The 12,500-nt window shown below is 41.8% G+C and overlaps 1 protein-coding gene across 1 annotated transcript in view; it reads left to right on the top strand.

The window, feature by feature from the left end:
- LOC129112798 (protein-methionine sulfoxide oxidase mical3a-like) overlaps nucleotides 1–12,500 on the top strand; it is a 19,759-nt gene that overhangs the window by 5,096 nt on the left and 2,163 nt on the right. Inside the window, exons 15-28 of the mRNA XM_054625032.1 lie at nucleotides 29–193; nucleotides 799–870; nucleotides 1,677–1,751; nucleotides 2,663–2,822; nucleotides 4,551–4,636; nucleotides 4,860–4,932; nucleotides 5,082–5,265; nucleotides 5,984–6,030; nucleotides 8,125–8,193; nucleotides 9,054–9,653; nucleotides 9,736–9,818; nucleotides 10,298–10,363; nucleotides 11,351–11,401; nucleotides 11,496–11,741. Of these exons, the coding sequence (XP_054481007.1) occupies nucleotides 29–193; nucleotides 799–870; nucleotides 1,677–1,751; nucleotides 2,663–2,822; nucleotides 4,551–4,636; nucleotides 4,860–4,932; nucleotides 5,082–5,265; nucleotides 5,984–6,030; nucleotides 8,125–8,193; nucleotides 9,054–9,653; nucleotides 9,736–9,818; nucleotides 10,298–10,363; nucleotides 11,351–11,401; nucleotides 11,496–11,741 (1,977 nt within the window). The remainder of the gene's footprint in view (nucleotides 1–28; nucleotides 194–798; nucleotides 871–1,676; nucleotides 1,752–2,662; nucleotides 2,823–4,550; nucleotides 4,637–4,859; nucleotides 4,933–5,081; nucleotides 5,266–5,983; nucleotides 6,031–8,124; nucleotides 8,194–9,053; nucleotides 9,654–9,735; nucleotides 9,819–10,297; nucleotides 10,364–11,350; nucleotides 11,402–11,495; nucleotides 11,742–12,500) is intronic.

Genomic DNA, 12,500 nt, shown 5'->3' with positions numbered 1-12,500 from the left:
TAACAATAACAACGTTTCCTGTTTCCAGTCATGTGACCTGAGCGCTGATGACCTCACCCAGGTGAACTACGATGCCTTTGTGGGTGGGGCCAGTCGCTCCAGAGTGCGTCTGATGGCCAATCAGCTGCAGGCGAAGCTGGACGAGAGCAGTTCTTCTTCTGCTTCTTCTTCTGCAGCGGCTTTACGTCTACAGGTGAGAGACGATTGGTCCTCCAGAGAGGTTCTGATACATAATCAATAATATTTAACTTCCTGTCCATCAGATCAATCAACTGATCCAGTTCATTAAGAGAAGAAGATTCATTTATTGTTTATATAATAATAATAATTAATAATCTGTAGATCAAATGTTTCCGAGTCGGGCTGAACGCAGAATGTCACATTAAAATATTCATTAAGTTATTAATTAACCTGCAGAATGATAATAGAATGAGAAAACATCGAATGATATAAATATATAATTATTCTACATAATCTGGTTCTAATGAAAAATATACACATACAAAGGAATGAGAATATTAATTTATTTGTATTATTATTATTATTATTTCTATTTCTATTATTATTATTATTATTATTATATTTTGTTATTGTTATTGTTATTGTTATTATTGTTATTATTGTTATTATTATTTATTAGTATTATTATTTCGATTATTATTATTATTATTGTTATTACCATTATTATTATGTATTATTATTACTATTATATAAACGTTACCATTAATATATTAATATTAATAATGAACTCATTAATCAATAATAAGACTGTATGTGACTCTCTTCGTGGACCAGCAGGGGGAGCTGATGTCCAGACTCCCCACCCCCTCTGAGCCAGCTGAAGTTCCGGGTCAGACGTCATGGAAACCGGTAAAGACTAGTATAGACCAGAATAGACCAGAACAGACCAATGGAGACCAATAGAGACCAATAGAGACCAGTATAGAACAGTATAGAACAGTATAGACCAATGAAGACCAATAGAACAGTATAGACCAGTATAGACCAAATAGAGACCAATGGAGACCAATGGAGACCAATAGAGACCAATAGAGACCACTATAGAACACTATAGACCACTATAGACCAATGGAGACCAATGGAGACCAATGGAGACCACTATAGAACAGTATAGACCACTATAGACCAATGGAGACCAATGGAGACCAATGGAGACCACTATAGAACAGTATAGACCACTATAGACCAATGGAGACCACTATAGAACAGTATAGACCAGTAGAGACCCATAGAGACCCATAGAGACCAGTAGAGACCAGTAGAACAGATGTACCCTTCAATGACATTCACATAAAGGATAAATGAAGATTATTATTTTTTAAATATTTTATATATTTTATATATTTTATACATTTTATATATTTTATATTTTTTATATTTTATATTTTATGTGTTAAATTCTCCGTCTTGAATAATTGAATTTACCACTTGTGTACTTGTTTGTTTTAAAAACGTTAGATTTCAAAGAGAAACGTTCAATAACTAATCAATAATCATTACCATATAACCATTCACAAATCTGATGAAGAGTGTAGTAGTAACAGTACTAGTACTAGAACTGTTACTACTACACTGGCTTTAGAGTAGTACTACTGGAGTGTCTAAGTACTTAGTACCTGTCTTCCTGTCCGTCTCCGTGGTAACGCCTCCTTCAGAGGAAACGGACTCTGCAGCAGGAACAGATGAGTTTTCGATTCAGAGAGAAGATCAAGTCTCAGTCCCAGGAGCAGGTACAGGCTGCAGTGCATTCTGGGTATCTGTGGTGTTGTGTCAGTGTCTGTTACACACACACACACACACACACACACACACACACACACACACACACACACACACACACACACACACACACACACACATTTGTGCACTGTGACTTTAAGAAGCTCACTCTGACTGAAATAGAGAGTCAGCGGTTGTTTTGGCCTCCGGCTCGGTCTAATTCCTGAAGCTCTGCAGGGCGAACGGTTCATGTGATCAATTAGCCGATCAATAACAAACAGTCTCCACATGAAGCACATGAATGGATCCTATTGAAGACAGCTGAGCTGACTCCAGATCAGCCTGCAGACTGGACTTCCCCTCCGTCTGCTGACACTTTAAAACTAAATATAACTTTATTTATACTGACGCCAGAAGCTCTTTATTGATCATATTGAATATATTGATGATACTGATCATACTGATCATATCGATCATGTCGTCTGTCTGACCCGTACCTTTCCCTCTGCCCCGTACCCGTCTGTCTGCCCCGTACCCGTCTGTCTGACCCTATCCGTCTGTCTGACCCATACCTGTCTCTCTGACCTGTACCCGTCTGTCTGACCCGTATCCTGTCTGTCTGCCCCGTACCTGTCTCTCTGACCTGTACCCGTCTGTCTGACCCGTACCTGTCTCTCTGACCCGTACCCGTCTGTCTGCCCCGTACCCGTCTGTCTGCCCCGTACCTGTCTCTCTGACCCGTACCCGTCTGTCTGACCCGTGACCCGTCTCTCTGACCCGTACTGACCCGTACCCGTCTGTCTGACCCGTACCCGTCTCTCTGACCCTGACCCGTCTCTCTGACCCGTACCCGTCTCTCTGACCCGTACCCGTCTCTCTGACCCGTACCCGTCTGTCTGACCCGTACCTGTCTGTCTCTCAGTCCTCAGGCCGCAGCGCTGTGTGTTTCTTCTGTCAGAAGAGAGTTTACCTGATGGAGCGTCTGAGTGCAGAGAGTCTGTTCTTCCATCGCAGCTGTTTCCAGTGTTTCTCCTGCAGCAGCACTCTGCGACTGGCGGCTTACGCCTTCGACCGGAATCACCGTGAGTCACCAAAGACCTGCTGATCAAACATTTAACATTCAACATGAAATATGAAAGAAATCTGGTTTACAGTCGGACGTTAAACACAGAAACAAGCGACTGAAATTCAAACATGATGATTATGAATCCCTTCTTTATTCTGAACACCAGATGTACATTTTGGAAGCTTCACTGTGATCTCAATCCATAGATTGTTTTCTACCATATGACCATGACGGGTTAATCCATTCTATACATTCTCACTTATTTAATTCCTGTAAGTTACGGTTCTCTTGTCCTTTGACCAGAAAAGCCTGAGGGTCCTTGAACTCATGACTGTGTGTTCACACATACAGTCCACATAATAACTCTTTATGTACATGACTGTGTTCAACTACATCTTGAACTTTAAACCTCTGATTGAAGTATTCACAGTCACACTTCTGCTTTTCTTTTTCTTCTCTGTGTGTTTAAATACATTTTGTGAGATCACTGCACCGTATAGTTGTTCCACAAGGCTCAACATTGGGCCCTCTGCTCCTCTGAATACATTTCAGTTCATTACCTGAGAGATGATAGGGAGTGATGCAGAATCATTTATGTAACAGTATAAACTCATCAGAGGTGTTAACTGTATAATGTTAACTGTATAATGTTAACTAGATAATGTTAACTGGATAATGTTAACTGTATAGTGTTAACTGGATAATGTTAACTGGATAATGTTAACTGGATAATGTTAACTGGATAGTGTTAACTGGATAATATTAACTGGATAATGTTAACTGGATGAAGTTAACTGGATGATGTTAACTGGATAATGTTAACTGGATAATATTAACTGGTTAAAGTTAACTGGATAATGTTAACTAGATAATGTTACCTGGATAATGTTAACTGGATAATGTTAACTGGTTAAAGTTAACTGGATAATGTTAACTAGATAATGTTAACTGGATAATGTTAACTAGATAATGTTACCTGGACAATGTTACCTGGATAATGTTAACTGGATAATATTAACTGGTTAAAGTTAACTGGATAATGTTAACTGGATAACTGCTCAATACAGAATCAACAAAACTGTTTCAAATGTTTCCATAAAGTCGATCTTTACTGTTACTTTATATATGTTTAGTTATTATCAGAAAATCTCATGTTGGGTCTCAAACCAACGGTTTGTTAGTCCGTCTCTCAGTATATTCTGACTTCCTGTCTGGATCTCAGCTCAAAGCTCATTGGTTCCTTCTGAGCTAATCAGCTGTCAACAGCAGAACCTGGATCATCTGTCATCAGTGTGATTTCACACTGATCTGCTGCTCACCACAGTTTACTGATGAACTCCATGGTGTGTGTGTGTGTGTGTGTGTGTGTGTGTGTGTGTGTGTGTGTGTGTGTGTGTGTGTGTGTGTGTGTGTGTGTGTGTGTGTGTGTGTGTGTGTGTGTGTGTGTGTGTGTGTGTGTGTGTGTGTGTGTGTGTGTGGAACAGTTGTAGCCGTGAGCGTTGCTGCCACACTTCTCTGTGGTTATTTATCTGTGTGTGTGTGTTGGTGTGTTTTACACACAATTAACACAATAGCTCAACTTGTTTGTTTGGTGAAATCTCTCAGCAGCCAATCAGAGCGGAGCGGTCACATGACAGAGTTTGAAGTGTGAGGCGGGAGTCGGTTTGAATGTTGCTATAAAAACAGAATGAAGTTCAGCGTTCACACATCTGTCCTGATGTTTCTTCTTCTTCTGCGGTCTCAGGGAGGTTCTACTGTCTTCAGCACTACGACTCTTGTCTGGGCGCTCCGACGGCGAGGACCAGAGCGACCTCCCACCGAGCCTCCATCGTAAGGAAACGTTCTGTCTAATAAAGTTCTGAGATTCAAAATATTAGAAGGAGAAATTGTCAAGAAATGTAAAATTCTAATAACAATCAATACCTTTGTTTTTGTCAGTGGCAGTTAGAATAGGTGTTTGTTTTCTCCACAGGCGTTTCTGGGTTTATCTTTGCACTAAAACAATCAATAACTGGTCATAATATTTGATCAATGTGTTTGTTTTTCTCCACAGGCGTCTCTGGGTTCAGCTCCTTCACGATCCTCTGCAGACTCTCGGGTCTCTGCTGACCGTCGTCGGTCCTCAGGTGAGCTCAGTTCACCTGCGTCATCCTTTCAGTGTTCATACCTGTTCACACTGAGCGTGCTCCTTAAACTGGGATCACTGTGGGCTTTAGTGTGTGTGTGTTTCTGTGTGTGTCTGTGTGTGTGTGCGGCTGTGCTGGTGTGTCTGCAGTGGTTTCTGTGATGATGGCGACGCCGGAGAGGATCGAGCTGGAAAACTACCGCCGGAGCTCGACGGCGATGGAGGCGGAGCTGCTGGAGGAGCCCGAGGAGCCCGAGGAGCCCGAGGAGGTCTCTGAGGAGACACTGAACCACTTCAACCTCAGCAGGGACCAGAGAGTCCACCACAGATCCAGGTCTGACCCGCTCTGTGGGGCCGTTCTTGTAGAAAAATGTTGTAAATGTGTTTATGTCGCTGTATCTCAATCAGAGTCCAGATCCAAATCTATATTCAGTTTCGTCTTCACATTTACAAAATTCAATTGTAGATTGAATTTTTTCCACAACTCTCCACACACATTGAGAAATAGTTTTTAACAATAATGGCCCCAATGCTTCTCTGTATGGAAGGTCATTAACGCCAACAGAAGATTAAATAAATACATGGACTATTAAACATGATAGATCCTTTAACATATAGAGACAATTTAAAAATATGACTTTATAAGAGAAATATTATAACTTCTCATATCAAAATTACGACCTTTAAGATTTTAAGAATTATATGTAACAATGCCCTAAAAACAATGTATGGTCTTAAAATATAGAACCCCAAAATGATGTCAAAACATCAAATTTATGACAGTTTATGAGTTTGTGGTATAGATTTATTTTAAATACAGCATGTGATTTAAGTTAAAACAATTCTAGACTTTTAATTATTATTATTATTATTTATGTCAAAATGCTGCCTCCTTATGTCATTATATTTTGGAAACTAATCAGAATTATGATATTTATTATAAATATAAATGTATTAATATTTTTTATTTCATTTAATCCGGTTTTGATCTTCCATATATCTCGTCTCCTCCTCCCTCCTCAACAGTCTGAACTCGTGTTTGTCTATTTCAGTTCAGAGTCAGAGATGGAGGAAGAAGAGGATGAAGGTCGTCGTCATCGTGTGACTTCAGAAGAGGCTAAAACTTCATGGAGGGAAACTCTGCAGCAGCACCTCCACCTGGAGGAGGAGGAAGAGGAAGAGGAGGAGGAGGAGGAGGAGGAGGAGGAGGAGGAGGAGGAGGAGGAGGAGGGTGAAGAGGTTGAGTCCAGTGACGGTGAGTCTCAGGGTGTTGTTCTCTGCTTGTTATGTGTTGTGTGTACCTATGTTGAATACACTTCCTGTAAGTCGCTTTGGATAAAAGCGTCTGCTAAATGACTGTAATGTAATGTAATATATATATATATATACATACATGTACAGCGGGTAAAATAAGTGTTGAACACGTCACCATTTTTCTCAGTAAATATATTTCTAAAGGTGCTATTGACATGACATTTGTCATGTCAATAGCATTGCCTTGTCAGTGCAAATGAATATCAGCTGGTTCAGTCCCAACTGATGGCCTATAAAAAGGTGTCTCGTTACCAAGGTGTCACACAAGAAACATCTCATGATGGGTGAAAGCAAAGAGCTCTCTCAAGACCTTCACAACCTTATTGTTGCAGAACATACTGATGGCATTGGTTCCAGAAGGATTTCTAAACTTCTGAATGTTCCAGTGAGCACTGTTGGGGCCATAATCCGGAAGTGGAAAGAACATCATTTCACCATAAACCGGCCACGACCAGGTGCTCCTCGCAAGGTTTCTGACAGAGGAGTGAAAATAATTATCAGAAGAGTTGTCATAGAGCCAAGGACCACTAGTGGAGAGCTTCAGAAAGACCTGGAATCAGCAGGTACAATTGTTTCAAAGAAAACAATAAGTAATGCATCAACCGCCGTGGCCTGTATGCACGCTCACCACGCAAGACTCCACTGCTGAAGAAAAAGCATGTTGAAGCTCGTTTAAAGTTTGCTGCACAACATTTAGACAAGCCTGTGAAATACTGGGAGGATATAGTCTGGTCAGATGAGACCAACATGGAACTCTTTGGATGCCATAATACACACCATGTTTGGAGGTCAAATGGCACTGCACATCACCCCAAAAACACCAGACCAACAGTGAAGTTTGGAGGTGGAACATCATGGTGTGGGGCTGGTTTTCAGCATACGGCACTGGCAAACTTCATATAATTGAAGGAAGGATGAATGGAAAAATGTACCGAGACATTCTTGATAAAGATCTGCTGCCATCTAGCAGGATGATGAAGATGAAACGAGGGTGGACATTTCAGCAAGACAATGATCCCAAACACACAGCCAAGGAAACTCTCCACTGGTTTCAGAGAAAGAAAATAAAGCTGCTAGAATGGCCCAGCCAATCACCTTGAATCCAATAGAAACTCTATGGAAAGAACTAAAGATCAGAGTTCATAGAAGAGGCCCACGGAACCTTCAAGATCTGAAGACTGTTTGTGTGGAAGAATGGGCCAAAATCACACCTGAGCAATGCATGCCACTAGTTTCTCCATACAGGAGGCGTCTTGAAGCTGTCATTACCAACAAATGCTTCTGTACCAAGTATTAAATACATTTCAGTAAGCGTGTTCAATACTTTTTCCCTGTGTCATTCCATTTTATTACACATAACTTAATTTCTGAACTTATTTGTTTGGTTTTCTTTTTACATCTGGTGAAAATGTCATGTCAATAGCACCTTTAGAAATATATTTACTGAGAAAAATGATGACGTGTTCAATACTTATTTTACCCACTGTATGTATTTATATATATGTTTATATGTGTTGTGCTGTGATGTGGTGTTGTGTGTCCTCCTGCTTGTAGATATGAGTTGTTGTTGTTGTTGTTGTTGTTGTTGTTGTTGTTGTTGTTGTTGTTGTGTGATGTGGTGTTGTGTGTCCTCCTGCTGGTAGATATGTGTTGTTGTTGTTGTTGTTGTTGTGTGATGTGGTGTTGTGTGTCCTCCTGCTGGTAGATATGTGTTGTTGTTGTTGTTGTGTGATGTGGTGTTGTGTGTCCTCCTGCTGGTAGATATGAGTTGTTGTTGTTGTTGTTGTGTGATGTGGTGTTGTGTGTCCTCCTGCTGGTAGATATGAGTTGTTGTTGTTGTTGTTGTGTGATGTGGTGTTGTGTGTCCTCCTGCTGGTAGAGGGGGAGTACAGTCCGTTGGAGATGGAGCGACGTTCAGGCCTTTGGCTCCTGTTAGAGGAGGAGACAGGTAGAATAAGATAAGATAATCCTTTATTAGTCCCGCAGCGGGGAAATTTGCAGGCTCCACACAAAACCAAACTACATTTAAAAAAAACATCAAATCTAGATGAACTTTATCTGAACCTTATAATTAATAACTCAATTATGAATCATAAACCCCTAAATTAGTATTATCAAAATTATGGTACCCAGCTTACGCCAAGGAACACTTCCAAATGTTGTATAAATCAATTAAGTCTCAATCTCAGGTAAGGAGTTCTCACCATAGTGTGCAGAGACCTATTATTTCAAACTCACGACTGCTGAACAGTGAATAAATGATTTAACCTATAAACCTAAAAATCAAACCACAAATTTAATTGATTGACATTGATCAATGACATGACTCACTGATTCTACCTGGTCACGTGTAATCCTTTTCATTTATATGTGGTTCATCGTCATTCATTGTACTCTTCAACACATTCTTTATTAATTCTAATAATTTGTTATTTTTAATCATTTATTCATGCATTTCCTGTTTTGTTGTTTAGTTATGTAGTAAGTACAATAAATATTTATTTTATAAAGTACTTGATAATTTGATTTGTGTGTATATGAAATAATATGTCCCTGTACACCATGACAAGAACTCTGTAGCAGCCCTGAGATTGAAGTTTTCGAAGTATTTGAATATTTCGCTTTTTACCAAAATTGGGTGGCGTCCTAAATTCAATCCAAATTTACATTTTCTTAATTAAACTAACGGTGTTAGTTAGTATACTGTCTATGGTGTACAGAATAATGTGGGCAAAGTACTTTGTGCTTTGTAATTTATACTCTATATAGTGTACTCCTGACATTCTTTCCTCCATCTGTCCCTCTCAGACGAGGAGTTTTCTCCTCTCATCTCCCAAAGCATCTCCTCAGCAGCAGGAAGTGACATCACACACTGTGACACACCTGCCTCCACCTCGCCGTCTTGCATCACCTCCTTCACACCTCCATCTGAGACTTTGCCCAGCGCCAACACGCCGTCAACTGCCTCCTTTGTCACCACGTCTGACTCCGCCCCAGATGAGGACGGAGACAATGCTCTGCCCACACAGCACACACCTGTCGTTGTCATGGAGACAGCTGTTCAGAGGCAACCTGCTCTCCTCCATGACAGAGAGGCAGGGCCAGATGTTGAACTGGCGGGATCAGAGAAAGAGGAGGCGGGGTCTTACGGGGTGAGGAAGGGAAGGGGACCTAGAGGGGCCCACAGCCTCCCCCCTTTGCAGGGTCGGGGCGGGTCAGTCCTCTTCCATCTGAAGGGTCCCGGAACAGCTCAACCCCCCAGACAGGTGGAGGTGGAAGGGGGCGGGGCCAGAAACCTGTTGAGGTCTGTCTTTTTAGGAAACAGGAAGGAGAAGAAGAAGAAGAAGAGGGGCAGGACTTTACCTCCTGGTGCAGAGAGGGACACAGCCAATCAGAGGAGAGCTACAGGTGATGACATCATAAAGAAACACGATGAGTTCACAGTGATTGTGTCATACAGTAACTTTACTTCCTCAATTGTTGTCTTCAGATGTGAGAGGAGGCCTGACAGAAGAGTCTGATCTGGACTCGTCAGCTCTGCTGCAGAGATGTTCACTGAAACCAGGAAACAACGTAAGACTCAAACACACCTTTGTCAATGACATCATCATTATATCACATTTACACATAAAGATTTGCCTGGTTAATGTCAGGAGGTCTAGTGGTTATTACCTCGTACCCACCAGAGACCCAACAGTATCAAGACAATAAGCTTCTCTTTATGAAATAGAAGTACAGGTTTTACGGTCTAGGTAAAACCACAATCCATGGAAACCTGTGAGGAGAGAAAGAAGCAAAGTTTTTAATGTGTTAATGGGAAATGAATATATACAGATGGAGAGGAAGAGGAGAGAGAGGAGCTCAGTGTATCCTAGGAAGCCCTTCAGCAGTCTAGGCCTAAAGCAGCATAAATAGGGGTTGGTCCAAAAAACCTTCCCTAAGTATAAACCTAAAGTTGAGTATTTGTGCTGAGTTATGGTATCAGACTAATAACTGGATTCAATCCCCCCTTAGAGGTCTTCCTGTTAACTGTCTTATTCTGATATTTGTAGCTTCGTTTGGATTTGTCTGACCTCATGTCTGAAATCCAGAGGGTCACGATAAAAGAGGACCAGGAGGTATCAGCTGTGTTAGATTCAGGAAACAGTGTTCTGTCGTGTCATCAGTGTTTTAGGTTGTTGGTAGTTTGAGTACTGTGGCTGACTTTTATTATAGTCAAATAGAGACTCGATGAATGTCGTTATCTCCATATTTCAATTGACCCAAAGCTCCAGACCGGAGACTTGGACTTGACTGCTTATAGACTTGATGTGTGTTTTGACCCTTGTGAACTTCCAGAATATTTAAATATACGGCATCTGCATTAAAAAGAACTTGATACTTGACAAGATGTCAGAGTTGATCAGGTGTTGGTGTTCAAACCAACTTGATATTTGACTTTTCTGGACTGCTGAGAGACTTTTTAGAATACCTTGAGGTTTGATATGGTCTCTTCTTGACCTATTCAGATTTAATTTGTCTTGACTGACTTGAGACTTGTTTCGACTGACTCATACAAGTCTCAAATGAGTTCTTCTTGTCTAAACTGACTTTCGACTTGTCTTGACTTTAATTTGTCCGGACAGTCGACATATCTCAAGTTGGTCAGGACAGAAGTCTTGTACTAACTGACTAGATCTTGTCACATCTGACGTGAAACTCATATCGACTGACTTCTTTTTTTATCTCAAGTGACTAAAAGTTTGTCCCGATCGACTTGAGTACTGTCTCCACCATTTGAAACTTGTATCGAAAATTTGAGACCTGACTTGGACTTGTTTTGAGTGACTGGAGATTGACATGACATACGAGTGTCAAGTGGCTTGAGGGTGAGATTAAGACTTGACTCAACTGACTTGGACTGGTCTTGACTGTCTTCACATTATTGTGAAATATTTTAGACTTAATATGGATTCGTCACACCTGACTTGAGACTCGACTTGGACGTGTCCTTGAAGACACAGAAACCATAGACATGTTAGAGTGTTAGTTCAGTGTTTGTTGGGACCTGGTGTTGTTTAAATCACTCTGTTTGTTTGATTGTTTCTGTGCTTCATGTCTCTCAGCCGGCGTACATTCCTCACGCTCTGGCTTTTAAACGAGCGTATGCCATCAAGGTACAGAACCGAGTCCTCTTCTGTCTGGTTCATAGTCCAGACTCTCTGCTAGACTCCCTGGGATGGATTCACGTGGTTGTTTGTCTTGTTTCAGAAACGCTCTCCGAAGGACAGAGTCCCCCTCCAGGACTCTGACGGACAGTCCTCGTGTCCAACAGAGGTGTTAGGGGTCCTGGCCCAGCCAATGGAGCCGTCGAGTCTAAGTGTGAAGGAGACCATGTTCCAGATGGGAGAAAAAGACGAAGATGAAGACCTGGATGCCAAAATCACCCGACGAGTTCAGAGAGCTGCTAGAAGAAAAGCAAAACAGGAACAGCTGAAGAGACTCCACAAGGCTCAGGTGAGTGTACCTGGGGACAGAGACAGTCAGGGTAAAAGACCAGGTCCACACTAGGACAGAGACAGTCAGGGTTAAAGACCAGGTCCACACTAGGACAGAGACAGTCAGGGTTAAAGACCAGGTCCATATGAGGACAGAGACAGTCAGGGTTAAAGACCAGGTCCACCTGAGGACAGAGACTGTCAGGGTGAAGGCCCAGGTCCACATGAGGACAGAGACTGTCAGGGCTGAAGACCAGGTCCACATGAGGACAGAGACAGTCAGGGTGAAGGCCCAGGTCCACATGAGGACAGAGACTGTCAGGGTGAAGGCCCAGGTCCACATGAGGACAGAGACTGTCAGGGCTGAAGACCAGGTCCACATGAGGACAGAGACAGTCAGGGTGAAGGCCCAGGTCCACATGAGGACAGAGACTGTCAGGGCTGAAGACCAGGTCCACCTGAGGACAGAGACACATGGAGGAGGTCCTGGTACCAGTCCAGTGGCATACCCATTAGCTTTTATAAAATATTTATGAATTTTACCCTCAAACTGAACTCATTAATACTGAATGAAGTACTTTGAGGACAGTTTTGTTTTCTCAAAGGTTCTGTAACTTATTTTAAGGAGCTGAGATCCTCTTTCACTCCAGAATCTGGCATCAGAGTCAGTGTGACCCTGAACCAGCTACAAGACGTAAAACCTGTTGGTTCAGGTTCAGATGAACTCTGGAGTGTTTGTGTGGTTTCTTTGGTCCTGATTTCATCACACTCTGATGTG

Source organism: Anoplopoma fimbria, chromosome 23, assembly GCF_027596085.1.
Source record: "Anoplopoma fimbria isolate UVic2021 breed Golden Eagle Sablefish chromosome 23, Afim_UVic_2022, whole genome shotgun sequence".
NCBI lineage: Eukaryota > Metazoa > Chordata > Actinopteri > Perciformes > Anoplopomatidae > Anoplopoma > Anoplopoma fimbria.
The sequence above is the reverse complement of the archived record's forward strand: the minus strand, read 5'-3'. Positions and strand labels throughout refer to the sequence as shown.